At 40.2% G+C, this 27,133-nt stretch overlaps 3 protein-coding genes across 3 annotated transcripts; 1 reads left to right on the top strand and 2 right to left on the bottom strand.

Moving 5' to 3' along the window:
• Positions 1 to 7,755: 7,755 nt before the first annotated feature.
• LOC146469447 (uncharacterized) lies at positions 7,756 to 26,423 on the bottom strand. Its single transcript, XM_085123319.1, has 3 exons — positions 26,328 to 26,423; positions 17,462 to 17,593; positions 7,756 to 8,801 (listed from the first exon to the last, which is right to left on the bottom strand). Exons 1-3 carry the CDS (start codon positions 26,419 to 26,421, stop codon positions 7,756 to 7,758), a joined length of 1,272 nt encoding a protein of 423 aa, XP_084979445.1. The 5' UTR covers positions 26,422 to 26,423.
• LOC146469449 (uncharacterized) lies at positions 13,214 to 15,411 on the bottom strand. The gene is made up of 4 exons (XM_085123311.1): positions 15,216 to 15,411; positions 14,666 to 14,793; positions 14,423 to 14,576; positions 13,214 to 13,728 (listed from the first exon to the last, which is right to left on the bottom strand). Exons 1-4 carry the CDS (start codon positions 15,409 to 15,411, stop codon positions 13,214 to 13,216), a joined length of 993 nt encoding a protein of 330 aa, XP_084979437.1.
• Positions 20,844 to 21,821, top strand: LOC146469448 (uncharacterized). The gene is given in 1 exon segment (XM_085123310.1): positions 20,844 to 21,821. A coding segment is annotated over 1 exon segment (978 nt).
• Positions 26,424 to 27,133: the final 710 nt, after the last annotated feature.

Raw genomic sequence — 27,133 nt, 5'->3', positions numbered from 1 at the left:
AACTTAAAGTCGCTTCTTTACTCTTTTCTTCTTTTCTCGTAAATTGTAATGTTTCGTGGAAATTTGATTGAAATTCGAGAAATGATTAAAGTTTTCATTTGGTGACTTTTACAAAGGAGTGTGCCACATACAGGCAGCTTTTCTTCCGCGCGGTCGATGCAAAACACCAGGTTGATGAATTTTTCATGTGATCGATATAGGAAGACTTGCTCTTTGTTGTCAAACCGCTCTAACAACTGGTCACAACTCATTACACTAAAGTCAATTATCATATAGAATACGTGTACTTACTACAAGCACATATCAAATAAGTCCCATAACGATGGAGGATGACTGAGTTAAGGCCCACTTACTGTTTAAATTCGTACAGAGTTGAGAAGCTCTTACTGCTGGCGTTTTACCAATATAATTTCTCTTTAAACGAGGTAAAGTAGCTTGAAAACCTTCATTTTAAAAACTTCTTGGTGTTTTTTGGCTTACCAGAAGTTCATCACTCTGGATTTAATATAACTGTATGGTTTCGTAGAGATTGGATTCTTAAATTAAAAGAAACTTTGAAAAGAAACGCATGACAATTGCGGGAAGAATGGCCCTCTCACCAAACAATTCTACCTCAAGTTTGAATCCGTACAACAACAACAACAATCTTCACAATACTTCACAATTGTACTAAAATCAGAGTGGTGAGTCTATTAATTTTCATTTAAAGAAATGCGAAAACTAAGCATTACGCTAAATGCCAATTGTGCTGTCAGTGTTGAATATTACAATCCTCAAACGCCCCATCACCAAAGTCAAATTGTGTATATCCAATCATGCAGTTCATCTTCGAAAAATACAACTTAGTTTAAGAATAACGTCGTATAGATCTAGATATGTTTAATGCAACGAACAACGGTTTAGCTTATCTCATTGTGTTGATTTACCTTGAAGTGGAACTTTCGCTTTTTATTGACGAATCAAACGGTTTGCGAAATGTTGCAAACTTGAAAAATTAGAACTACGCTATTTCATTTATCATAAAATTTCACGTCATGTAGAAAACGCCTTTTAATTGGCTAACAGTGCCTTCAAGATTACGGAAAGGGAATTTTAAAAGAATGGTCTTGACTATCGTACCGTACAAAATAGAGAAATAGAAGAGTACGAGAGTAAAGTACATCTTTCAGCACTCTTCTACAAAAGTATTAGATTACCAATTAATTTCTTTTAAAAATTGTTGCCTTCCATTTTTAAAATTTTTTAAAAATTGTTACCTTCCATTATTCTACCCTTATATTAAAATGCATTTTTCTATTTACAATTGGTCGCCTTTTGCAGATACACAATGAAGAAAACTTGGCAATTGCTACCAGTCAGTCGTTTTCATTGGAATTGGTAGTATTCACTTAAAACTTACCACAGCTCAAAAAGCCGTCTGGGCATCGCCTGGACTGTTAAACCTCCTTATACGACATTGCCAAACAATAATTCCTTTGATGATAAAGTACGGGGAATGATGAGAGAAGCGTTACTAAAATTCTTCGACCGGTGTTTTAAAAGACCGCCACACATAAACCTCCGATAAGCATCCAGTGAATTTGAAATGATTGGGTTAGGGGGAGGAGACGGCTGACATTTCAGACGTCGCAAATTAGACCGAAAGTTCGAAATCCATTATTACACAGAGTGGTTTCATGGTGGTTACACTTTGTTTGATATTTTCTCCACAGCAATAACGGTTACATAAAAGGAGGAGAAATCAGGTATCCCATGATTGAGTCTCCGCGAAAAATTATCGACTAGAAGGTGTCAAGTATCCATGCGAAGGGTAGTCTCCCTCGCAGCCGCAGTCCGAAATCGACTGAATTTCAAGTGGCTATTTTTCCTTATTCAGGATCTAAGGAATGTAAGTTAAATCGTTTTGTGTATTGCTTTGGCAATTAAGTTCAAGCTTGCACTACAAGTTCGCGGCTAATTTGCCTAAGAATAAAGAAAAACATACAATTGTTTGGAGTGGTATGCATGATCGGCTCGCTTTGTTCCTTCGCGGCTCTCAAATGCTTGACCCAAATTTGACCCTAGCGAGTTCAATCCTGGGTACATTAGCGTGAAATCTTGCCTGTTGTTGCTGGAATAGTATCTCCTTTGAATTTTATTCAAGGTCTCCTTAAGTCCCCATGTTTTGAAGGAATTTGTGTTCGTTGAAGTTTGCCTAAATTGGCGCCAAACATGTAAACAACTGCATAATGCTTTTATAGTAACTGCTTTTGAACGATCACTCGTTTTCCCAGTCGAAATGTACAGTTCTTTAAGCACGATTCTGTTCGGTTCTATTCGTGTAAGGACATCAAGTGGTGACATAAATGCTTCCTTTTAAGTCGATATTCAAGCAAACGGTAAATGCATGGAAGAAGTCGAGGAAGAGTCGAGTGGCAAGCGGCCGTTCAATGTTTCTGATCGCAAAAGCAAGCAAAGAACCGCTCTCGTAAGTCTTTTGGAAAACGAACGTGTCCCATGACCGTTAGAAACCGACAACAGGCTAAGTTTGACGAATTAACATAACTCTGATTGTCTAAATCTAAGCAATTCACGTAAAGCAATGGCGACGGAGAGAGCAGATCAGCGTTCACTCCGAGAAGCCCCATCGCAAATGCGAGATCAACAACATCGAGTTGATAATATAGTTGGAAGCGAGGCATCGTGGGATATCTGAATTTTCCTCCTTTGGTTACATAGAGGATATTAAAGGTGGCGCGAAGATATGAAATTTATTTTCGAGTGAATAGTGAAAAACATCACAGCGGAAACAGAGCTTGAGCAAGCTTTCAGCACCGTGTGCAAGAAGTTCAAAATTTCCCCTTTGAATGCCTATCAACTGACTGCAGTCAAGGAATTCGTGAGTGGGAATAGCGATATTTTCGTTAATTTGTCGACTCAGTGGTTACGGAAAGTCGCTTCTTTTTCAAACTTTGCCCTCAATCCTGTCGGTGTGGAGGAAACCGAAATATTACCCGATTTGTCCTGCAATTTGACGGTAAACTTAAAAGATTTTGCTGCTGAAGCTCGCGTTGTTGTTTCAATTTGTCCGGGGATATGTGTGACATTTTCCTCAAATTGATCGGCTCTTTGTTGTTTAACTCTCCGTTTAACGGCTTGATAAATACTACACATCTCCTCCTTAATCTCTTCTACATTATCCTTTGCTTTCTTGAATCGAGCAAGTCTCTTATAGCACTTCGCACAAACAAACTTCCGAAACCATAAGAGGTGATATCTGTTATCTTCATCGACTGACAACTCGATCAGGCGAGGAAGATCGACTACACTTTCTCAAACGCTGCACGAAAAAACGCCTCTGCGCGCATCAAATGTGTGGTCAAAGACTGTCAAAATTGATTCGAATCACAGGTGACAAAGGCCGCATTAGATTCACGGCCACGTCAAAGGTGGAGTCAAATTTGATTCGAATCAAAGATATTTGTAAAGATATCACATGTTTCATTTACCTTTGATGCGTTGTACTACATTTGACATCACCTATTTGATTTCAATTTGACGCGCGTCAAAGGTAGGGTCAAAGTTGTTAATACATTTGAACTCTCTTTTGATTCGAATCAAAGGTATATGCAGTGAAAGATTTTGACTCTTCCAGCAGATAACGGTGTAAAAACGTTGCACAAGAAGCACTTGTATTCACAATCGATAATACTTTTTTTGGCGTTTCAGCTATGACTAGCCATTCCAGAAGTGAAAAAAGATATATATTCCAACTTCACAGCTACTGCATCTCTCAAGACTGTACAAAGCTCGCGGGAAACGGAAGCATCTTTTTTTAACCAGCAATTTGATTTGACATCGTTAGATAATGCCTCTATGGTGATTGGCTTGGGTGCTTGGAGAGTAAAACAATGGGAAAGGAATGTGGCGCTAATACGAGTCCCCTAAAGACGATTGCGTGGGAGGCTATGGAAGGTCTGGCCCTATTAAAAAAGCCCTTTTCCCTTTGTATGGACGCATTATCATGGACGACGCAACACTCCAATTTTGACCATTCTCCCACGTTATTTTGGATGATTCCATCAACTTGTCATGATCTTTTAAGTGATTCTTAAAATTTTAGGCGATTTTATGGAATAGCAAATGTTTAAGAATTATTTCTCAAAAATATCGCTTGAATCGAGGCGAAAACAACAAATAGCAAAATTAGCAGGCAGATAAAGGCGCGCAAGAGCTCTGATTTAATGCAAAAAATGTGTGACCAATTATGTAAATTATGGAGGCACGTCGGTGTAGTGTTAGACCACAAAATACGCCCTTTTTCGAGGTAGCAGTTTCAATATTGTTTTTTTATTAAAGTTGCTGTTCTTCGAGTTACTTTTAACTGTAATGATATTATAGGTGCTAATATTTCTGCGACCTCCTGTTATCTGAAAGTTGTAATTTTTTGTTGCTTCTCTCTTGGTCTCATTTCTCTTTCTTCCTGTTCGTACGTCACCTTAGCTTAGTCCCCCCCCCCCCCCCCCCTCCCCCCTCCTTATCACACTTCTCTCCTGGATGCCTTCCTCTTCTCTTTCTGTTCCCTCTCCTTTCTCTCCCTGTTTCCAGAGCATAACTGTTAATCCTCGATTTCGAATCTAGCGAATTATTATCCAAGGTCCCGGGCTCATGCTCGAGGGGTGCTCAAAAATACATGAAAGCCCCACCTCTTATCCATTTCCACACAAATTTGACCGAAATAATTTCTCTTTTCTAATATTTTTCTTATACGGTAGCGACACGAATACGTATACGTTGGTAGAGACAAGCGTTACTAATACTGGAAATTCCTACTCATTTTTTCGCTACCCACCCTTATAGGTGAGTTCATTTTCTATCCCTTCAGTTTACAGTGTATTGTATGACCCTTTACAAACTTATAGTTTGATTTTAATTTCACTACCCTTTCGCACACTACAAGTCTCCTCATTGGCAACTATATGTAGTAGCCCTAACTCCCCCTTCCCGGGACCCTTGAGTGCAGGTCTTACCCTTTTGTTCTTTAATCCGATAAAAGCTGTTATGGCCCTGATTAAAAGCTAAAAAGTTTTATAACCTGTTATGAGATTAAGCAGTTCCTAAATGGCCACTAAGTAAGTGTAACGTGGCAATCAACTAACGCCAGTGGAAGAAAAAAATTTCCAATGGAGCATTGCGAGCAAGATCATTCTCAGCAGCAGCCACGAAACTCTGGAATGAGCTACCTTTGGAGCTTCGTCAAGCAACATCACTTGACAGTTTTAAATCTCAACTTAAAACCTATCTTGTTAAGAAGTATTTTTATAGTTTGTAAGTTAGTTTATTTTATTCTTACGGTAATGTATTTTCGTTTTCTTTTAAACATATGATTGTAAAGCGCTATTGATCAATACGCGCTATATAAATTGGTAAATTATTATTATTATTATTATTATTATTATTATTATTATTATTATTATAGATAGATAGATAGATAGATAGATAGATAGATAGATAGATAGATAGACCTGAATTGCGATAAGGTTTACAAATGCAAAATTACAATCGTGCTAAATTATAACTAATTAAAGGGCTTAACAAATAAATAAAAAGGAGATGATTTAAAATAATTAACCATTCATAAACCGTATAGAATCACAAATTCAAGCATACCTCAAATTCCTATCAGTATACAATAAGAAAACAAAATTATATCTAGTTCTCAACTACTGTAAACAAAACTTAAAAGAAAACTATTCTTGCATCTTTCAGTTTTACACTTCGGACGAATAAAAGTTCTTTGTTCTCTCAGATGATAGCTTGGTTGGTATTTACTTGGAAGTAGATCGTAAAGACTGTGAGATTGAATAGAAAGCAAGTTAAACCGAATAAGTGCATTTAGATTAATATTTAGGCAATAAATGCAAGGAAACGGTGGTTTGTTTCAGTAATATTTCGATATAATTCTATATCATCGTCAGACTAGGTGACAATGCGGTAGCTAAAGTTTAAATACTAAAAGGGTGGTAAATTAGCATCAATAGGCACGTGAGAATGAAATAAGTACAAATCAAAAAGAGAAAAACTGTCATGAGAATAAGCAGAGTTCTCTGCTGGCCTTCAAGCCATTGTTCAAGGATGGCGATGAACGTTTTATGTGATAGGCTTCTTTGTATAGAAGGAGGTTCCAATTGTCGTCACTGTCAATTATCTTTGTGTTGCTACGCACGGTTTCGGTGAAAAATTCTTTGGTGGTCGTAGAAGGTGGGCCGGTCTTATTGGAGAAAATGTCTGGTAAATTATACACACGAATTACTCCACAAAATCGATCTGGTTAAACGGTTAAGGAACGAAACGACAGTCGATGAAGGTTACCTATCTCAAATACCATGGATGAAGAGAATGGTCATCAAACATGCTATCCGGAATTGCTATATACAAACATCTTCGACAGTGTGATAATATCCAACACATTCAAGGCCTGTATAACTTTCGTTCTATTTCTACTGTGAGATTGATTTGCACATATTTCATCGAATAACTTTACTGCAATTGCCTCTCTTCTATCATACAGTGTTAAAAGTCCAGACAGCTCTAGAGCCTTACCATACGATAGCTCGGGGTAAATAATCTTTATAGCGCGTTGTCAATGACTTTTACCTTAGAATCTTGCCACTCTCTGTACCATTCGTTCAATTACAGTCGACTCCCGATAACTCGAACCTTCAAGAGAAATTCAAAAAGGTTCGGGTTATCGAGAGTAAAATTATATAGAGGGGAAAGGAAAATTAATTGGTTCGAGAGCGCGAGGTCCGAGTTAGCGAGGGTTCGGGTAATCGAGAGTAAAATTATATAGAGGGGAAAGGAAAATTAATTGGTTCGTGAGCGCGAGGTCCGAGTTAGCGAGGGTTGGAGTTATCGGGAGTCGACTGTATCTCTGGGGCTCCATGAAATCGTGAAATATTAATAATAATAATAATAATAATAATAATAATGATGATGATGATGATGATGATGATGATGATGATGATGATGATGATGATAATAAACCGTTTATTAAGATGTCCAGGACACCTAAGTAACCTTCAGTTCAGTCCTTTTCTGCAATCCGATTTCCACGCTATTAAAAAAATCCAATGGTAATGGTAAGCTCCCTACTGCCGTGTGACTAAACAGGTTAAGTACCCTACATGGTAAGCAACCATTGTGGTATCAATATTTACAATACTTTCACTCATAATATGAATAAGCCGCATGAAAACTAACCTTTATAATGTTAACACTATTCTTGCAAAGTTGGACTCGTTTCACAATTATATATCATATCGTGCTTTACGTTTGATACATTTATTTTATTTTTTGATAAATTCTTTAAATTCTGTGCGAGCTTTGGCGTCTTTATAATTGTTGATTTAACTTACTTTCTTTGCCCAAACCTCAGAAATAATTATATACTTAGATACAGTTTCATTTAGTGGTATGTAAATTAAGCTTTATAATGTTAACAAAGTCCTTGCAAAGTTGTCGTTTCTCACAACTATATATCCTGTCGTGCTTTATGTGGGATACATTTATGTTGATTAAAGAAAATCTTCTGCGAGCTTTTGGCGTGTTTGTAATTGTTGGCTAAATTTACTCCCGATAACTCGAACCTTCAAGGGAAATTGGAAAAGGTTCGAGTTATCGGGAGTTCGAGTTATTGAGAGTAAAATTATATAGAAAATGACCTGAAGGAAAAGGAAGTCGACTGTAGTTCCTAAGTCAGAAATAATTATACACTTAGATCCATTTATACAGCTCGCTGTTGATGTTGTAGCCCCCGCCTTTTGTATAATGTGCAATTGCCAGGTAAGCGTGACCTTTGTACTCAAACGACGTTATATCATTCGCTCCATAAACCATTTCTTGGTATTTGATGAACTGCGATCCAGAGAACCGATACACCACTGTCTTCCCCAGCTCGTTGGCCACAACAAGGAACGTTTCGTCGCAGATCTCAAATGGATGCATGGTCAAGGCTCCACGAGTGGGAATGGACTGGAAAAGAACAAACCTGCTGCCATTCCATTTGTAAAGGAATGAATCAATGTTGAAAACTGCCACATTTTTATGATTTGCAAAGGCGAGAAATGTCTCATCGTTGTGGGTAAAGGACTTCACACCGTGGGCGCCATATGTCTGGAGAGACTGCACTTTAACAAAGCTGTTGACGGACCACTTGTATACAGGCGATTGGACAGAATGCTCCTCTCCTGGTTTGAAATGGTTTGCAAAAGCAATAAAAGTTTCGCTGTTTATTAAAAATGCCGTGCTCCCGATCGCATTCTCGGTTTCTATCTCCTGAAACTTTTTAAACTGGTTGACTGCCCATTTGTAGATGATTGAGTTTGCACCGCTACCATAACTCGTAACGGTGAGGAACATTTCCGGCAACATTTGAAAGAAATGAAAGTTGTTTGCTCCATTTGTTTGAAGGTTTTGGAAAGCAACAAACTGTTGTCCATCCCACTGGTAAATGACCGAGTTCAGGAGGCTTTTAACGCCATCGTAGCGGTTGGCAACAGCAAGATAATGTTTGTCGGCGATCTTAAAATATTCGATATGACGTCCTCCTGTGGTATCTATGGATTGGTAATGAGAGAACTTTCCAGTTGAAACATCCAGTTTGTAGATGGAAGAGCTTGTCTTATATCCGTTTTCATCCCCTCTATAGTTGGCGAAGGCGAGGAAAAGATTCCCATCAACACTGAACTGTTCAACATCGCGTGCTCCTCTGGTGGGAAGGTCTTGATATTTTTCGAAGAGAGGCAATCTACCGGAACAATCTTAGTAAAAAGAAAAACAAAAGTGTCTTAAAACATTGAAAAAGTCTACACCACATCGAACAGTAAACAACATATCACCTACTGAAAGTCACAAATGTTTCAGCTCTGAAACTTTACAGATTAGGTGTACTTCTCTGTCTGTGTAGGAAGCTGACCATAAATTTAAGCGGTTGTATTGGCTTATCAAATTAGTCTGTCCTTAGAGACATTTATGCATTTAAAATACATAAAATAAAGTAAAAACGGATTAAATGTTACTATGATATGCACTGAATAAGTTGAACAACACAGTAAACATCGTCTTAAGTGTCCCTGACTGAGAAAGTGGTCCAGATGTTGGAAGTAGTGGTCAACCGAATTTGATGAAACTTGCTGCAGAAGTTGGCCTTGGTGAGATATTCCAAACGCCATTTGGGTTTTGTTTTCCGACCTTTGGTTTAAAAGTTTCAGGGGGGGTCCCATTTCGGGCCTCCGAATCAGTGAAAATCCTGTTTTTGAGGGGGTATGTTTGTACTGGTACAAAAATAAACACATTAAACATACTGAATATTTTTCTGCATAGTGTTTTTCTACTATAAATACCCTTTCAGGTCGTATGTAAGGATTCAGCATTAAGGCATCTGACTGTGTGGGGCCTGATACTAGGTTTGGCCAAATTTTAAAGAGAAAATTACCACCAAAAATTGCCAAAGTTTAGCAGTTGATAATTTTTAACTGCCAACTTAGCTAAAACGGATTCTTCTGTCAGGAGTTGCTCCAATGTAAGTACAACCAAAATCAACTGTGAAAAAATTGGCTCGCTAAATTTAAGGGGCTTTAGCAAAGCATTTTAGAGTCACACCCTCACAAAATTTACATATTACCAAATGCAACAATTTAACAATCATGGTAGCTTTATTTATATTTTAACATTTCAGTTTGCTTTGTTAATGCTTACTTTACTTACAAAGTCTGTGATAAGCAATAACTGTGTGATTAAAAACTACCTGTGACCCTTAAATTGCCTTAGAACTGGCAAATAGTACTCACAAAATCAACGTTTGTTCCACTTAAACGGGAAATTATTCGTACAAAACAACTAATTGGAACTCAAATAACTAAATAGGCGGCATGATAGTTATACTGACATTTCTCCCAAGCATAACCTTGCTTGCTTACCTTTAATTAACTGTGTTAAAGCTTATTCGAAGGTCCTTAGCAAGGAGGAAAATTAGTCCAAAGTAAATGCAAATATACAGCTCCGGATCCATTCCTAAAAATCATGGAAAATGAATCATCCTGGGCCTAAAGCACTTTGGCTGATAGTCAGGTTAACTCAGTTTTTTGGACAATTAGATATTTAACAATAGTCTGATGCAATTTAGAAGCTACTTACATGTAAGTCTTAGTTGTTTCGAAGCACCGCAGCCTCTTATCGAATTTAGTCAGGAGTACTCGTTGGAGGTGAATCATTATAAACATTTGGCGTAGGAGGTGCATATGATAGGCATATTTTCTCCAGGGATAAAACACACATCATTTTACTGGATTGCAATGCATAGAAGATGAGTCCAGGCATCACATGCTTACATCCTTGCCATACTTTGGGCACCGCCATTTTGGACCGTGGCGCGGGGGTACTGGGTCGAGGGTAACCTCAGTACCAGTCTTTTTGAAAGTGCTCACCCCACAAATGGCACCGACATATATGCGTTGATCATATGCGTTATTGACCAAGCGTGAGGTCAAGATAGCTGGATATTGGCCAAGTTCTTTTTTTGCGTTTTTATGGGCCGAGACGAAGTCGAGGTCTATAAAAACGCAAAAAAAGAACGAGGCCAATATCTAGTCATCTTTACCGAACAAGCTTGGTCAATAAAGGATTTATTATATGGCTTTACCATCAAATTAAAACTATAACAACAAAACAAAACAGGACAAGAAACTGCTCTACTCGGAAAGAAATTGTTCATAGCCGGCCGGTGCAAGATTTATTTTCAGTGCATTTTTGGATTAGCATGTAATCGTGGAAAACAAGGAATCCTAAATTATCTTAGGGCTCTAACTTTGCAATGGCAAAGCAATTAAAGGGAGTATACAATTATTGAGAACGAAAAATTTAGATTTTCGCAAGAGCGGGAAGATTTGAATAGAATCCGGCAAACTCGCCATTTTCAGCCGATCGCGCGGAGGCGTAAATAATAAAAATGTTTACACATTTTTCGGCTTCCATTCATTAATTCTTGAATGAAACAATAGATTTTGAGATTATATTCAAACATAAGCCGAAAAAGAGAGCGGGTAAATCAGAAAACTGGGCGAAACTTTGACAAGATTTTTTTGTTTACAACAAGCAAGACGCGGCTAAATTAAAAACGTGAGCTTCTTCGGCGAACTTAAAAAAAAAGACTTTTCTGAACTGCTCTAAACACTAACCGCCACTTCCACTACGCTATGATTTAAATACAGTCATTGCAAACCTAGAGAACTTATCAATTTGGCACTCGACTTGAGACAATAAGTTTTTCAAAATCAATTCTATCCAAAATACTACACGCAGAGCAACTCACCGATTCAACTCACATTCATTGTAGCTGAAACAAAGTTTTCACTACACCAGGACAATTCCATTCTCTTTCCTTTCCTTTAGGTAAATGTTGAGAGTTTACCGAACTTTTTAGCGAGCGTTTTCCCCCAAAACAACGGGAAAATCGAAGAAAACCCGCATTGTTGTTGGGATTAAACTTTCGATGCCAAGCGGACGGGCAACGGGTAATCCCGAGCGGGCAAGATAGCTCCATCTTGCCCGCTCGGGTAGCCAATCACAGCGCAGGATTTGACTCATCTTGCCCGCTCGCGGAGCCAGCCATATAATAAACTTATTTATTCAATCTGCCAGAAACAAACCTAAGAACAGCTATGTCAGAGTACGAGGAAGTAGTTGCATGCCAATAATCCTATTAGGCTAAACGATCTCAACAGCCATTTACAAATAGAATGTAATGAAAAACAATTAATAGCTAACTTAATAATACAATGGTAACATTAGTGAGAGCATGCAGCATGGGTAGATAAACCATTGTCAAAACAAAAATCGGTCCTAGATTAACCCGGGATTATAAGATGTTCGTTATGAGCCTCCTGAACTAAGATTTTCGATATCAATGTGCACCATTACAGGGCCTGCTCGTAGTCTAAATTCCAGCACTGGTTTTTGCATCTTTACCTGACAACTAAACAACTGAATTCAAAGGTCGCTCATTGGCACCGGCAAGATCTTACTAGGTCAAAAATAGGATTGATAAATGATGCTTTACGGGTAGCTGGACCCTCAGCCTCCACGCCAAATACATCACACATACATTTCAAAGTAGATAAATTTAACTTTCGCACGATCGAGTTTGTTGTCAACAAAAAGTTCACAGAGATTGATGCCCTCATATATTAGAGGATGCTGAAGACCAATTTGGTCATGGGCTTCATGTATCAAATTTTTAAGGAATTCTTCTTTTTCGACCACCACATCTTGACAGCCTGTCTCTTCCTCGCTCATTTCTTGGCCTTTTTGCAATGCAGCCAGTCGAGAGAAGTATCCTTTGATAGTTTTTGCCTCCAGCCACTCGGTTCTCGCGAACTTCATTTTCACATCTTCTGCAACGTCAGCAGGGTTTGCTTTTGACTGTCCTTCCTTGGCACCTTCGTTGAAAACCTGGGTGAGGTATTGCTTGACTGCTCGTGAAATTCGAACGGTAGCCTTCTGCTTCTTAAGAGCCCATCCCTGACCAGCCTTCTCTTGAACTGTAGTGTCATGGTCAATGTATCGACAGGCCCCAATCTTCTCACTCTTCCCCTTGATTGAAGTAGTTGTTGCTGCCCACTGTCTTTGGATGGTGTCGTATACATTTTCCTTTTCGGGCAGCATGACATGACGTCCAGCATCCATATGTTCATCAGCCTCTTCCAGTGTGCTGAACGTCAAAATGCATGCTGGCTCCAAACAGGCATATGTGCTCGTAAGATCACCATTATGAGCTATGGATTTTGTTTTGCTTTGCTCCATATTCTCTCCCCTGCATTCCTCCTGATACAAGTATATAATCTTGGTCGTGGTCATAGTTCGGATAAGAGCTGGAATCGGAATGGATTCCCCAAAATTGAGCTTCAGTGTTTTTGTGCCAAATGCAACATCTTGTAAAAAGGTAGATCGCGAAATAAAGTCAACGAAATCCTTCACCTTTTTCATATCTAGTCTGCATCGAAAAGTTTGCTCATTTGGCAACGGTTCCCCTGGCCCCTGCTCCTGGGCGTGCTTTCTTGCCTTCTTTATCTGCAGTAAGGAGATTCCAGGGAGGAATTCTTGTATTTGGGACTGACTGTATTTGTTGCTTATGAGTGATAATATTTGCATCTTGGTGGACTTGTTTTGACATTCCTTATAAGCGAGCAAAACCAACATCTGGCGGCTGAGCATTCTTAGAGCTGTTTATTGCATGGTGACACTGAATAAAAGCTTGCCCCAAACTTTCTTCCTGCAGAGGAACAATAGTGCCCAAAACAAGTGATACAGCTTGTTCAGCTTTTGCACTGTAATCATTTCTGGTTTTGTCTGAAAGTGCATTCCATTGAACATCTACGTAATGCGGCAAAGGTTCGAATTTCCCCTCCGATATAAGACTCAGGGCGCTATTCAGAGCTTCTAAGTGTTTCCTTTCTTGTTCACCATCAGGCAAGTAGATGCTGCTTCGTTCCTCCTGGGACGAGCTACTGCAAGCAGAAAACATTGAACCAAATGACACACGATAATGCGCACTATTTGGCCTACGCTGTCGGAACTGTCTGGGTATGGATTTTGATGTAGTTGGCACTGCCATTTGTATATCTTCTCCAAGTTTTAGTGCTGGGGTGGCCGGTGTCTCACCGACTAGTTGTCGACACGTAGAGCAAATAGCTGCAATGTAGGAAGAGAATAAATTAGAACTGCACATATACAAAGGTCACCCACACACTTAGCTAACACAGGGTCTAATCTCGACAAGACACTAATATAATAGACGGGAGAGAAACCGTTTTGACTTTTGGTCTCCAGATTGCATATGTGTTATGTGTCTCTTCGAGGGAAAGGTAAAGCACAAACCCGACCTGCTAACTACAGGAGGCTGCCAATTAAGGGTAAAAGATATCCCAACAAGGTTAGACTGTTAGTAATCGTTCCTTTCAGTTCTTTAAAGCAGCCGGAAAGGCCGGCAAAGTTCCCTCCTTTCGGGCGCGCCATTCTAAGACAATTGGTAATCATGGCGTTAAAATTATTTTATTTTGTTTTATGTGTCAGGGTACCACATGCATATTAAGAACTGCACGTTTATGGGGCAGCCCAGTGTTGCAATGCAATACTCATTTCTAAAGAAACACCTGAATAAAGCAGAAACGACCGAGCATCTCAGGTTTGAACTTTATCCATCGTCAACGGCTTTATTTGTGTACTGATACTGTTGCACGTTAGTTTCTAGTTTCGAAACGGGTGTTTATACCGCCTACCGCCCTGGATATAACCACCCCCCCCCCCCCCCCAAAAAAAAAAGAATCTGTTTACAAGTCCAGGGTTAAAATAACTCAGATTTTACAGCAGGAGATTTCTGGGATACCTGTGCCTATAGCAACAACAATCCCTGTCTTCTTATAGATCGTGTTGGCCATGGTTTTGTTCACCCTTCGAGGGCGTTTGAGCATTTTGCTGACACGTGTCTTTATACTTAAAGGGCCTTTACTATTTACTTGAAATGGATGACAGCACTTGTCCTATGAAAACAACAGTACAAAAATTAACGGTTATCAGACAGTTATCACTTTTAAAAAATTCAAAAGCGGTTGTGGTTAACTCTTCTTACCTTTGCTTTATACAGCGTTGTAGGTTTATAACGATGTTTGGGGCAGATAGAAAGTCCCGTTGCGTTTACATTATCACACGCTATCCCTGCACGGTTCAATATTAGTTCCCATTCACAAACCTCATTGCCTAAAGGGAAAAAGATTGATTCAACACATGCAAACAACTCGGCCCCCCTGATCAGTTCCGTGTGAATAACACTACTCCCCCCCCCCCCCCCCAAAAAAAAAGCCTCTTAGAGAAAACTACATCAGCATGGAAACATTTATACACAGTTTATTTATGTATTAATACACAAACCTTCTACCTGTAACCATCGCTTTTCATTCTAAAGTGACGCGCTTTTGCAATGTAACTTTCGCGGCGAGAAAACCGAGTTGGCAAGATTTGTGATTGTAACCATTTGGTCACGCGAATGACGCATGACTGCATGCCAACTGCAGAAAGTTGTCCAATCGAACATACATTAAAAGTACATTAACATTTCTTATATATGAATATATGAAGGGTTAAATAAACGAGGGTATAACAAATTATCTTGCATTTCTTACCGCCACTTCCCGAACCCTTGTCAGCAGGACGTCCCCTGCTCCCTGAAGCCCCTGAACCTTTGTATTTATCCTTGAGCCACGAGCTCATATCCACATTACAGCTAAGCAATGGTACCATGGAACTTTCTTGTTTTGCCCATTCTATAGCACCACATAGATTGTCTTCCCCCGGCACCCCGAAAGAACAAAACGCCATTTCTTTCCTTTCCTTCCTACAAGATTTATGTTTCCGACATCGACAGGTGCTTCTAAACAAAGGAGCAGTTGATAGGAAGACTGGGAACCACTACCGACCCAGTCCTTCTTTGCCTACATCCAAGATGGCGGAACAAACAGTGAAATTTCATTTACTGTACAGTAGCAATATAAAATGTGGACGTAGAAATATTGGCTATGGCTATAAGGACGCAGGTACCGACAAAGAGAATATCTCTGCCTTTTTACACAAAATGTGCATAATATTACTTACACACAATCACGAGCTGAATATCGAAATCTTCGATAAAGAAAAGAGCTGCCTAAACAACTCAGTGGCTTGAGAAAGCATTCTCCGTACATATATCAGACTGTGGACTTGTCTGTAAACAAATACAACAAGAACTGTTCATAGGGCATTATGAATTGTCCGTAAAGTGCTGTCAATTATCAGGAATATGGCTATTTCTTGACATGAAAGAGTACCTTGGAGACATTTCTCCCGAAGCCAAGGAGCCTTACCACTGTAAACATGGCTAATATAAAGTGATATAAAGGTAAGCAAGCAAGGTTATACTTGGAAGAAATGTCAGTATAACTACCATGCCGCCTATTTAGTTATTTGAGTTCCAATTAGTTACTTTGCACGAATATTCCACCGTTCAAGTAGAACAAACGCTGATTTTGTGAGTACTATTTGCCAGTTCTAAGGCAATTTAAGGGTCACAGGTAGTTTTTAATCACACAGTTATTGCTTATCACAGACTTTGTAAGTAAAGTAAGCATTAACAAAGCAAACTGAAATGTTAAAATATAAATAAAGCTACCATGATTGCTGAATTGTTGCTTTTGGTAATATGTAAATTTTGTGAGGGTGTGACTCTAAAATGCTTTGCTAAAGCCCCTTAAATTTAGCGAGCCAATTTTTTCACAGTTGATTTTGGTTGTACTTACATTGGAGCAACTCCTGACAGAAGAATCCGTTTTAGCTAAGTTGGCAGTTAAAAATTATCAACTGCTAAACTTTGGCAATTTTTGGTGGTAATTTTCTCTTTAAAATTTGGCCAAAACTAGTACCAGGCCCCACACAGTCAGATGCCTTAATGCCAAATCCTTGCATATCAACTGAAAGGGTATTTATAGTAGAAAAACACTATGCAGAAAAATTTTTAATATGTTTAATGTGTTTATTTTTATACTAGGACAAACCTGCCCCCTCAAAAACAGGATTTTCACTGATTCGGAGGCCCGAAATGGGACCCCCCCCTGACACTTTTAAACCAAAGGTCGGAAAACAAATCCCAAATGGCTTTTGGAATATCTCACTAAGGCAAACTTCTGCAGCAAGTTTCATCAAATTCGGTTGACCACTACTTCCAACATCTGGACCACTTTCTTAGTCAGGGACACTTAATATCTTTAACATTCAGTTAGTTCTTTCAGTTAATTTGTTAAAGCCCTGAGCGTTACCTTAGCTTAACTCCCTGATCACACTAATATATTTCCTTTGAAAAGGGATACATTATATTTCTATGCATTTGGCCTTGCGTCCACACTAAAACGGTCCAACACATACTTTTTTCCAACGGTCGCTTAAAGATGGAGATCCACATTGGATGGCTAACCTAATAATTGACACAACGAGTTCAAAGAACGACGCCAAGAGAAGTACGCAGTAGAAGCCGCAATTTATAATTATAATTATTGTTGCGACATTCTTGTAGTTGAAATCCTGCCCCCAACTCTGAGTCTAGCTCATTTCCCACGTATCCGATCACCTGTTTCGATTCTAGTTGACCCCACCAAGTAAAATTATCGCTATGCGAAAATGGTGAAGTACCTCGACAAAATATGTAACAAAGTGGTTCCCTAACCATTAATGGTGAATTGGAAACTTTTCGTTGATTCCTCTATAGTAAATAGGCGTCATTCCATCTCAAGGTTAAAAATATTTTCTTTCTGCCAACTAAGAATGAACTTTTCACTATGGGGACACTATATTCGTGACGCATATGGTTCTGTCTGTACAATGTAGAGTCATTTTTACCTACCTGCATCACAACTGGTCCGTTCAATCTCTGCTGCTATTCTATCGATTAGGTTCTTAACCTTTTCTTGTTGTTTTCTTTCCTCTTCGTTTTGTTTCCAAATTGCATCACAAAATTTCTCTTCCTCAGGGGTAGCTACAAGAAATTTTTTGGCAACACCCTGAATATATTATGTAATTTCACGAGAAAAGGTTCTTAGTCACCAAAATTTCGACAATTAGAATAATCTCACTGCTATAATAGTAATGGTGTATCTGAAATAAAAGACTAAATAATACATTTCATGTTTGTCTGTTTTTCCCCAATTTCATCAGTTTAGCAGTCAATAAGTTGTTGGTCTTGTTCAACAGCAACTTTCTATCGCCTCCTCTTCTTGACTTTTTTCACAATAAAACAAGTCTGAGTTTTGTAGGGCTAATGTACTGAATAGTTAATTAAAGAATTGGTTCATGCTAAGCATGCGTATATCGAGTTATGGATGTACGCGAGAAATTTGAAGAGCACGTGAAAAGGGTTCATTTCAGGGAAAACTTAAGGCGCGGAGTTTAATTGAAAAATTTCTGTTTCTTAAAATTATTACAATATTTTAGTTGTTTTTTTTCTTAAAAATGTAAATAAAAATAACTAAAATAAAACTAACTAAGCGTGCTTTTTGTTTCATTAGCTCCATAAAAGATTTGGTGTTAATGAATTGTTACTGAAAGTACTTATGGGTCTGACAGCAACTTCTACTCTCAGAATGACTATGTATCATTCAATGAGTGATACAGGAATACTCGGCAAAAGCACGACTGCGCGAACCTAAGTCTTCCCGAGTACTACTTCGAATTCTCTACCACTGAGCTATACTAGAGTCTTGGGAGCTATTGTAGGCCATAACTACTGTAGATATTTCTCCTATGGTTCTGCTCACATTAAACCCTCTTCCATTCTTAGTCTGCAATGTCACCCTAAGATAAAACAGCTCTACGGTTTGCACCCATTCTCGGGAGAATTCTCATCACTAGGTATGTGATTATGAAAGCACCAGGTTTAGCCACTGAAATATCTTCGGACAAAATTATACCAGATTTGAGTATGTGAATATATATGCGGAAAAATATTTCTCTTTGTAAGCAGGAAAAAAAGTCAATTTTTATTGATGTTTTCAAAGCTATTTGGCTAAAGAAACTTCGCACTTTCCCTCGTTGGTTTGGTTTAATTCTAAATCTAGTGAAGAAAGACGTGCTAAAAAATCCGTTATAGCAAACTACATACGTTCAATTTTGCCTTATATTTTTTAAAATTATTTTTATGGCAATAGAGTGTGCCTTCCCAAGGTAACGTAACGTTGTTTCGACAGCTTTCTTTATAAACAAGTAACGGTTTTTAAGGACTCTCGTTGGGGTTTTTAATTGTTGTAGTGTTGATGTAATACCTGAAGATTACAAAAACGTGAACCCGATCACTTGGACAAACTATATACATTTTTGTAACTCATTTGTTGGAAAATACGTAAAGGTTAGTTCTGACGTCATACGGGTTACCATGAGAACAGGTCAGCTCCACTAAAAGGACCTCTCAATTTTGATGTTTGCAAGCTATCTCAAAAGCAAAGTCCATGACCTACCGTTTTGATTACTTTGATGGAAAGCATCAGTTCTTTCTGGCGCGCATAATCTACACTTACTTTCGCTTCATTTGTTATGCTACGCCTTTCATACTTTTCGCCCCCACACCTTATGGATCATTACGTATGTAAATAGCCTTTCTGTCACTCCTTTTACCTTTTCTTTGCATAAGTTTTTCAGTGTGCGCATCGTTTTCAGTGTTTATAATTGTGTTTCGCTGTTTACCCGTCCACGTTAATTTACTGTAAAATCACCGATAAGGTACGTTCTTATGTCAGTCGTTCATTTTTGATTGTTTCTCAGTTACTAATTCCATGTCGTCACTTGTAGTATTTTTGAACATCTTTTATTTAATCTTTATCTTTACAAGAACCGTTCTGGTACGGAATAGTCACCGTCAGGATATGTTTCGAAATGGTGAAGTCATCTAATAAAGTAGAGTGCTAGGTGAAATTATCAGCGGTTACATGGTTCTTATCGAACCGACGGATTACTAGCGGAGTTTCCCTTAATGCTGAATCAGGTTCCATTACAGCAGATGGCGGATCTCGAATTACGCGGCGAGCGTCGAGTGACGCGTTGTTGGATGAGAGCAATGCAGATCAGATTAATCAACCTAGACGATCATTATCAGTCTGCAGAGGTCACTTAACGAGGTTATACAAGGAAATGGGGTTGTTGTTTTCGAACTGTGGAAGTCAAATTGAAGTTTTAGACAGGAAATGTAGCTGAACGGTTTATTTATGAGGTATAACGCGAAGGCACAGGGTTTATTACAGTTGTTGAAAGTTTCAGACGAACACGAACGGGCGTTGCAAGATCATATGCGTGAAATAGAAATGAAAGGCGTTTTTGAAGAAGAATTTGCTCAGTGGTTCAGTAAGTCGTGCGATTCGGCAACTTCACGTCCCGAATTGGATCCCGCTCCGCGCGAAGGTCCACGTGTGATTACTCGTGACAGTGATTTCGTAGATTCACCCTTCTTCGTGCGAGAATCATCGCGAGGATAACCCACGCGACGGTATCCCACGCCCTTCACTCGAGATCCCTGGAGATGCAGCACCACAGAGTTCACGCGATATTCTGCATAAAACTTTTCCCGATGACGAATCAGTTTTGTTTACCCGTTCGGGTAACCCACGCGAGGGTATCCCACGCCCTTTCCTCGAGATCACTCGAGATGCAACACCACAGAGTTCACGCGTTATTCTGCATGATACGATTCCCGATGACAAATCAGTTTTGCTTACCCATTCTTTCACCGGGGATTCACGTGGTTGCTCCAGGGTTAGCAAAACTTCGTAGTCGTCCAAGGTAAAGCTTGCGATGGCCAGACTTCAAGTGAACAAAGTTGAAGAAGAACAAAGGCTTCTAAGTCGTCTGCAACAGTTAGAGTACGAGAAGCAAGGTCTAGACAAGGAAAAGGAGCTGTTTAAGGCCAGATTTGAGGCTGAGCAGGCACAGATCGAGGTGGATTTTTGCAATGATCCCGAGCGCTTACTTGAGACCTCTAATCTATTGCCAAAACAGACGCCTGATGAAGCCATTGGAAAATATCTTCAGTCTTGTGAAAGGGATCCTGGACAAGCTCATGTATTTTCGTCTTGTTTGCTGCCTTAAAGTCACGCGAGCTATCGGCAGTCGTACCAAATAAAGAGTCTAGAGATCAAAAGAAAAACGAAGCTGTTATTGAAGCCTCAGAACTTCAGCGCCTCTTGAGCCACAGCAGGAAAAAAATAGTCCGCTTCTTGTCCTCTGTCCTCGAAAGGCTTGAAATGCCGAAACGAGAAGTTATCTCCATTGATGGCGATCCTGGGAAATATCCTCGAGTTATAAAGAGCTTTGAAATCAATGTGGAACGTAGAGTTAACGAGGACGGTGAAAGGCTGTCCTACCTGATCCAGTTTTGCTCAGGTGTCGCAAAGGATGCCATCGAGAATTGTGTTATCTTGCCTCCTGGGCAAGGATACCGCGAGGCGAAAGATATCTCGCAAAAGAATTTTGGTCAGAAACACATTATTGTGCGTGCGTTTATTGAAAGAGTTGTTATGGGTCCTCAAATCCTAGCGTCGGATGCCGAGAAGTTGTCGCAGCCAGCGAGAGACATGAGAAATTGTGTTTTGAGCTCTGAGCATATGCAATATAAAGTAGATATAAATTCCATGGATACTCTCAGAAAGGTTGTAATGCGCCTGCCACCTCACATCTAGGTGAAGTGGGCAGAAAAGTGAAGCAAGTTGATTGAAGGTTATATCGAGCCTGAGTTCTCTCACCTAACAGATTTCGTGGAAAAGAGAGCCGCTGTAGTCAGCACTGCGTTAGGAAAGTTAGTTGGCACTAGACCAAATGAAGAGAAAGGGTTTACAGAAAGAGCAAGAAGAAAATCAGACGATGCACATTCGGTGAAAGTAACAACTCTCGCAACTCAAGGTTCAAATGGTACCTCCACTATCCTGAGCCCACAGAAAGCTCTTGGCTCGAAGCAGCATGCAAACCAGCGAGATCTTGTGACTACGCGTTTGTTCTACAATGGTAATCATAATCTCGAGCGATGTTTCAAATTTAGAGACAAATCCTTTGAAGAACGTAGAAAGTCTGTGTTGGAAAAAAGATTATGCGTCAACTGTCTAAGAATTAACCACTTTGTAAGGCGCTGCAGGCAATTTAGGGCTTGCCTCGTCAGTGGTTGTGGGAAACGTCACCACTCGTTGCTATATCTTCCTGGCGACAGATTCATTGAAGAAGCAACCTAACCCTCTTACAGGGCCTCAGTGGATACCCCTGAGGGGGTAAACCTTGACATAGTTAGTGATGAGGGCCAGTGGGCAGCCATTGGTACCGGAAAGCCTTGTGTGAGCCGGCGTGTAGTTCCCGTGAGAGTCAGTGGTGCGGATGGCGGTTCCGAGGTAGAAACATACGCTTTCGTAGCTGACGGCTCGATATCACTCTCTGTTCCAATAGTTTGGCAGAAACCCTTGGCTTGTCGGGGAAACCTATGACGTTCTCTCTTACAATCGTAAACGAGAAAGACCGGTCGAGAAGCGGTTTCGAGGTAGAATTAAACGTCAAGTCTCTTAAGTCAGATGACAGTATACATTTGAACAAAGTATAAAGAGTGGACCGTCTCCCAGTTTCAAGACGGACCATACCAACCGATGAAGGTGTTCAAGGATAGTCTCACTTACACGGCATTGAGTTCCCAAAGCTTGAAGACAAAAAGGTAGAGATCCTGATCGGTAACGATAACCCTTAAGCCCATTGGGTATTTGAACAAAGATGCGGTAAAAGCCTTATGCAGCCAGTACGCTACTGGGATGGATACTCATTGGTCCTTCAGATAATCGTAAGAGTTCAGAAGTGCATGTCAACTTTCTTAGTGGCTGGCAAGAGATGATCTCAGATAAAGAGGCTATATGACGCAGACTTCGATGAGTCCTTATCTAGTGTGAAGCAAGCCATGTCAATTCAGACCAACGAGCCCTGGCCATTCTGGAAAGTTCAGTCTACCTTAGAAATGATCACTATCAGTTACCTTTCCCATGGCGCTTCAAGTCCCCTTGCCTACTGAATAATCGAGATGTCGCTTTACAAAGAATGAGGTTTCTAGAAAGGCGTTTCCAAAAAGACACATCCCTTTTGAGAAATACAGATCGACTGTTGAAGACTACATCTCAAGGCGCCACGCCAGAAGAGTTCCCGATGACCAGGTTTAGGTTGATGGCAAACTACTGTGGTATTTGCCTCATCATCCAGTTTTTCACCCTCCAAAACCTGGGAAAGTAAGAGTTGTTTTCGATTGCGCAGCAAGATTCCGTGATACCTCTTTTAATGATCAACTCCTCCAAGGTCCGGATCTTAGGAATAATGTCGCAGGTGTTCTACTCAGATTCCGGCAAGAACCTGTAGCACTAATTTCGGACATAGAGTAGATGCTCCACCAGGTACTTGTGGCACCGGACAACTGTCATGCCCTGCGGTTTTTTTTTGGTGGGAAAATGGCAATCCTTCAAACAACATTGTTGATCATCAGATGTTAGTACATCTATTTGGCCCAAATCATCGCCATGTTGTGCCAGTTTTGCCCTCAGGAAAACGGGACGTGATAATCAGACTGTTGACAAAGTTTATCGCAACTTCTACGTTGATGGTTGCTTGAAGTCGGTTGTCTCAGTTTCTGATGCGAAAAGATTGGTGCGGCAATTGACGGACTTGCTTTCCAAAGGCGGGTTTCATGTTACGAGGTGGATAACGAGAAGGTCTTGAGTTTATACCGGCTTCTGAACGGGTACCGTCTGTGATGACTCTACATTTTGAAGATTTGCCTATTGATCGAGCCTTGGGTAATACCGAAAAGGACACGTAAAGCTTCCGAGTCTCCGAGAAAGAAGTACCTGATACTAGAAGGGGATATTGTCCTTGGTTTCTGGTGTGTACGATCCGCTAGGATTCGCAGCCCCTCTTGTATTGCCGGCCAAGATGATCCTTCAAAAACTTTGCAAGCAAGACTTCGGCTAGGACAATCAAATTCCTGATGAGAAGCAAACAGAGTGGCGCGGTCGGGTTGATAATCTTCCAGAACTGAAGCTTGTTAGCTGGCCATGTTGTATGAGGCCTCGAGGGCTTGGCAATCTCCTTAATGTTCAACTGCACCACTTCAGTGATGCATCGGAGAAAGGATACGGGGAAGCATGGTATACCCGGCTTGTAGATGTTTCAGGTCATATTCACAGTGGTTTACTCTTTGAAAAGGCACGGGTAGCACCCTTGAAATTGCATAACTTCCTCGAAGACTAACTTGACCTTCAAGTTCACGGAACTGTGTTTTGGACAGACTCTACTATAGTCCTTCAGCGCATCCGTAACGAGACAAGGAGGTTCCAGACGTTCGTGGCTAACAGATTGTCGACAATTCACGATGCGTCCTCACCATGTCAGTTGCGGTACGTGGACTCGCAGTCCAATCCTGCAGACTACGCTTCCCGTGGTTTGTCAATTATAGAAACAGAGAAGTTTGAAAGTTGGCTTAATGGTCCAGCCTTCTTCTGCAGTGTGTGCAATTTGACGGTTGGCGAAATCTCCCATGCGACAAGAGAAATAGTTCAAGTCAGTCAAGCCCAATATTTCCCGAAAGAATTAGAAATACTGTCCAAGGAGCGTTCAACACGTTCACTAGATTCAAGCCTCTCACATCTATCCAGAAAGAGATTCGCATGTGTGGGTTACCTCAGTCCTCTACGTAAGCTGAGTCAGTTCATCCATAATGGTATAATATGCGTCGGAGGACATCTTGAAAGGGCCCCTATTGGTTGCGACGCCAAACACCTAATGATTCTACCTGGCAAGAATTACGTCACCGACTTAATCGTTAAAGAGTATCACGAAGCAGAAGGCCATTTGGGTGCAAACCAATTCCTGTCCCGCATTAGACGACAATTTTGGATCCTTCAAGGACATTCAGCTGTTCGTCGTGTTGTTGGCAATGTTTGAAGTGTCGTCAATGGAATGCTCTATCATGTCAGCTAGTAATAGCACCTCTTTCCATAGCAAGGGTGACCCCACAGTCGCCTCCGCTCTCTTCAGTGAGAGTGGATTACCTCGGCCCAATTCTTTTCAAGTTAAAACAAGTCATGTGAAGAGATACGGGTAGCTGTTCGCGTGTTTAGCTGTCCGAGCAGTACATATCGAGATTGCACACGTCCTAACCAGCGATTCATTTATACAAGCGTTATCTACATTCGTCAGCAGAGGCGGTTCACTAGTTGACGTCTTTAGAGATAATGGAACCAACTTCACAGGAAAAGAAGTAGAAATAAGACAGCCTTAGAGAAACGGAACATCGAACGAATTGACAATTGTCTCAGAAGACGAGGAGTTGCTTGGCACTTCAATCCACCGTTGGCAAGTTACGCTGACGGAGTCTGGGAAAGAATAATCCGTTCCATACGCAAGATTTTCCGCTCACTCTTAGGCATTCAACTGGTCGATGATGTGACTCTCCTTACTTTTATGGCAGCAGTTGAGAAGATCCTTAACCATCGTCCTCTCACGCCACCGTCCAGTAACCCCTCAGGACTTCGAACCCTTGACACCGAACAAGTTGCTATTGCTTCGTGGCCAAATGTTTGTCAGTCTCCAAGAGAAACCGGTGATGTCGTGTCTCATGCGTCTAGGCGTTGGAAGTAAGCACATTATTTGGCTGATGTGTTTTGGAAGCGTTGGATACGCGAATACATACCGGCTATCAGCTAATCCACGCCCAAGCTTGGCTGTTGGTGACTTGGTTCTAGTCGTAGACGAAGCTTCACCTCGCGGATTTTGGCCGAAGGGTATTGTTCAAGAAGTATTTCCTGACAAGCACGGTGTCGTGAGACAGGTCTTGGTCAGGACGGCCTCCTCGGCTCTACGACGCGACGTGCGGAAACTTCGCCTATTAGAAGGGGCTTTGTTTGAAAGAGACTAACCTGGATACTGATGTGAAATAACTGAACTCAGACATTGTGAACATCTTAGTTTTGGAAAGGCTTTCTCAGATGTGCCTTTCGGGGGCCGGTGTCGGTTAAAGCGAGTTACAGAGTTCTTTCTGGCGTGCCTAATTTACACTTGCTTTTGTTTTAAGCTTTTTAGTGTGCGCATAGCTTTCAGTGTTTGTAGTTGTGTTTCAGTTCGCCGTTTATCCGTCCACGTTAATTACTGTAAAATCACCGATAAGGTTCGTTCTTATGTCAGTCGTTCATTTTCGATTGTTTCTCAGTTACTAATTACATGTCGTCACTTGTAGTATTTTTGAACATCTTTTATTTAATCTTTATCTTTACAAGAACCGTTCTGGTACGGAATAGTCACCGTCAGGATATGTTTCGAAATGGTGAAGTCATCTAATAAAGTAGAGTGCTGAGTAAAATTAGCAGCGGCTACAGCATGCATGCAAAAGAAAGGTCACCGCGTAAAATTTCGAGATAAAAGCAAATGTTTAAATGTTTCCTGCAGTTTTTACTTCCGGTTCGCACGATTTGACGCTGCCTTTCCATTTTCGGTGTTCTGCGGGCGCAAATTTTACGGGCATTTTGACTCGTTGAGCTGACACGTACACCTTAGCTATGACGTGCGTCGGTCAAAACCCCTTTCGAGCCTCCTTAAACATTTGAATTTGAAAATTTTAACTTGAAATTTACTTGCTAAGGATCGGCCCATAAAGTCAAAGTGTATTGACAAATTGTCGGTTTTCTTTGCCACTTTTTCATTATATTATCAATATTCACCTCCAAACTTGCAATTGATGGACTGTTCTGCTATCACCGCCACCTGGAACGCTGTGATGACGAAGACAAGGGACATTGTTTTCTCAAAAGTCATCTTGATTCTAACCCATTGAAGAAAAAACAAAAGAATGGATCAGTTTGACATTTGGTCTTGTGACCCACTTACAGTGTTATCTTTTAAAGCAAGAGTAAAGCTGGCCAACCTCGCAAACAAGGAAAGCAATTTTGGTGTTCGCTTGGAAAGTTCGGCAGCATAACTTTCTCTGAGAAATGTAAGAAAATGCTCGCATTCTAGTTACTGATTAGTATGAAGTAAATTAGCAGTGGTGAATGGGAGTAAACGACTCCAATGCGAACTGTTTTCTCCTTTTCATCTAGAAATACAAGCCATTTCAATTGCAAGTATTGATGGGTTATCTTAGTGTAAAAATAATGTTGAAGCTTACAGAAAAATAAAAATGAAAACTCGCCAGTAAGACAAAAATCTATTTTCTACTCTGAAGCACATAACTCAACTGAAATTTGCAAGAGTTAAAGCCATGGTCTGATCAGATATCCCCTTTTAACTCGGAGAAAAAAGGAAAACGGCATTCTGCTGGCTTGAGTTATTAACAGACGCTATTTATCATTATGCAAATGTACGCTGAGTTTTAATTTTGACAGTTGAAATAAGAAGCATTAACGAAAATATACTGACTTTGCCTCACAATTGTTTTAAATTCGCTTGCCACCTTTTCCCTCCCTTCTTACAAAACTTAAACGCAACACAATAAAGCAAACCAGTAACGTTTGCCACTTTTTCCCTT

Source organism: Pavona decussata, unplaced genomic scaffold, assembly GCF_977016875.1.
Source record: "Pavona decussata unplaced genomic scaffold, jaPavDecu1.1 SCAFFOLD_124, whole genome shotgun sequence".
Taxonomy (NCBI): Eukaryota; Metazoa; Cnidaria; class Anthozoa; order Scleractinia; family Agariciidae; genus Pavona; species Pavona decussata.
This window is presented reverse-complemented; position numbering and strand designations above follow the sequence as displayed.

What these genes read in the sequence shown, in the direction of transcription:
- LOC146469449 (XM_085123311.1), bottom strand. Translation starts at nt 15,411, where the DNA reads ATGGCGTTTTGTTCTTTCGGGGTGCCGGGGGAAGACAATCTATGTGGT. An exon ending in CAAGGGTTCGGGAAGTGGCG is followed by an intron (nt 14,794 to 15,215) that starts GTAAGAAATGCA and finishes TTTTCCCTTTAG; the next exon opens with GCAATGAGGTTTGTGAATGG. An exon ending in CAACGCTGTATAAAGCAAAG is followed by an intron (nt 14,577 to 14,665) that starts GTAAGAAGAGTT and finishes TTGTTTTCATAG; the next exon opens with GACAAGTGCTGTCATCCATT.
- LOC146469447 (XM_085123319.1), bottom strand. Translation starts at nt 26,421, where the DNA reads ATGACTTTTGAGAAAACAATGTCCCTTGTCTTCGTCATCACAGCGTTC. An exon ending in CATCAATTGCAAGTTTGGAG is followed by an intron (nt 17,594 to 26,327) that starts GTGAATATTGAT and finishes AATTTCTTGTAG; the next exon opens with CTACCCCTGAGGAAGAGAAA. An exon ending in ACGGACCAGTTGTGATGCAG is followed by an intron (nt 8,802 to 17,461) that starts GTAGGTAAAAAT and finishes CTTTTTACTAAG; the next exon opens with ATTGTTCCGGTAGATTGCCT.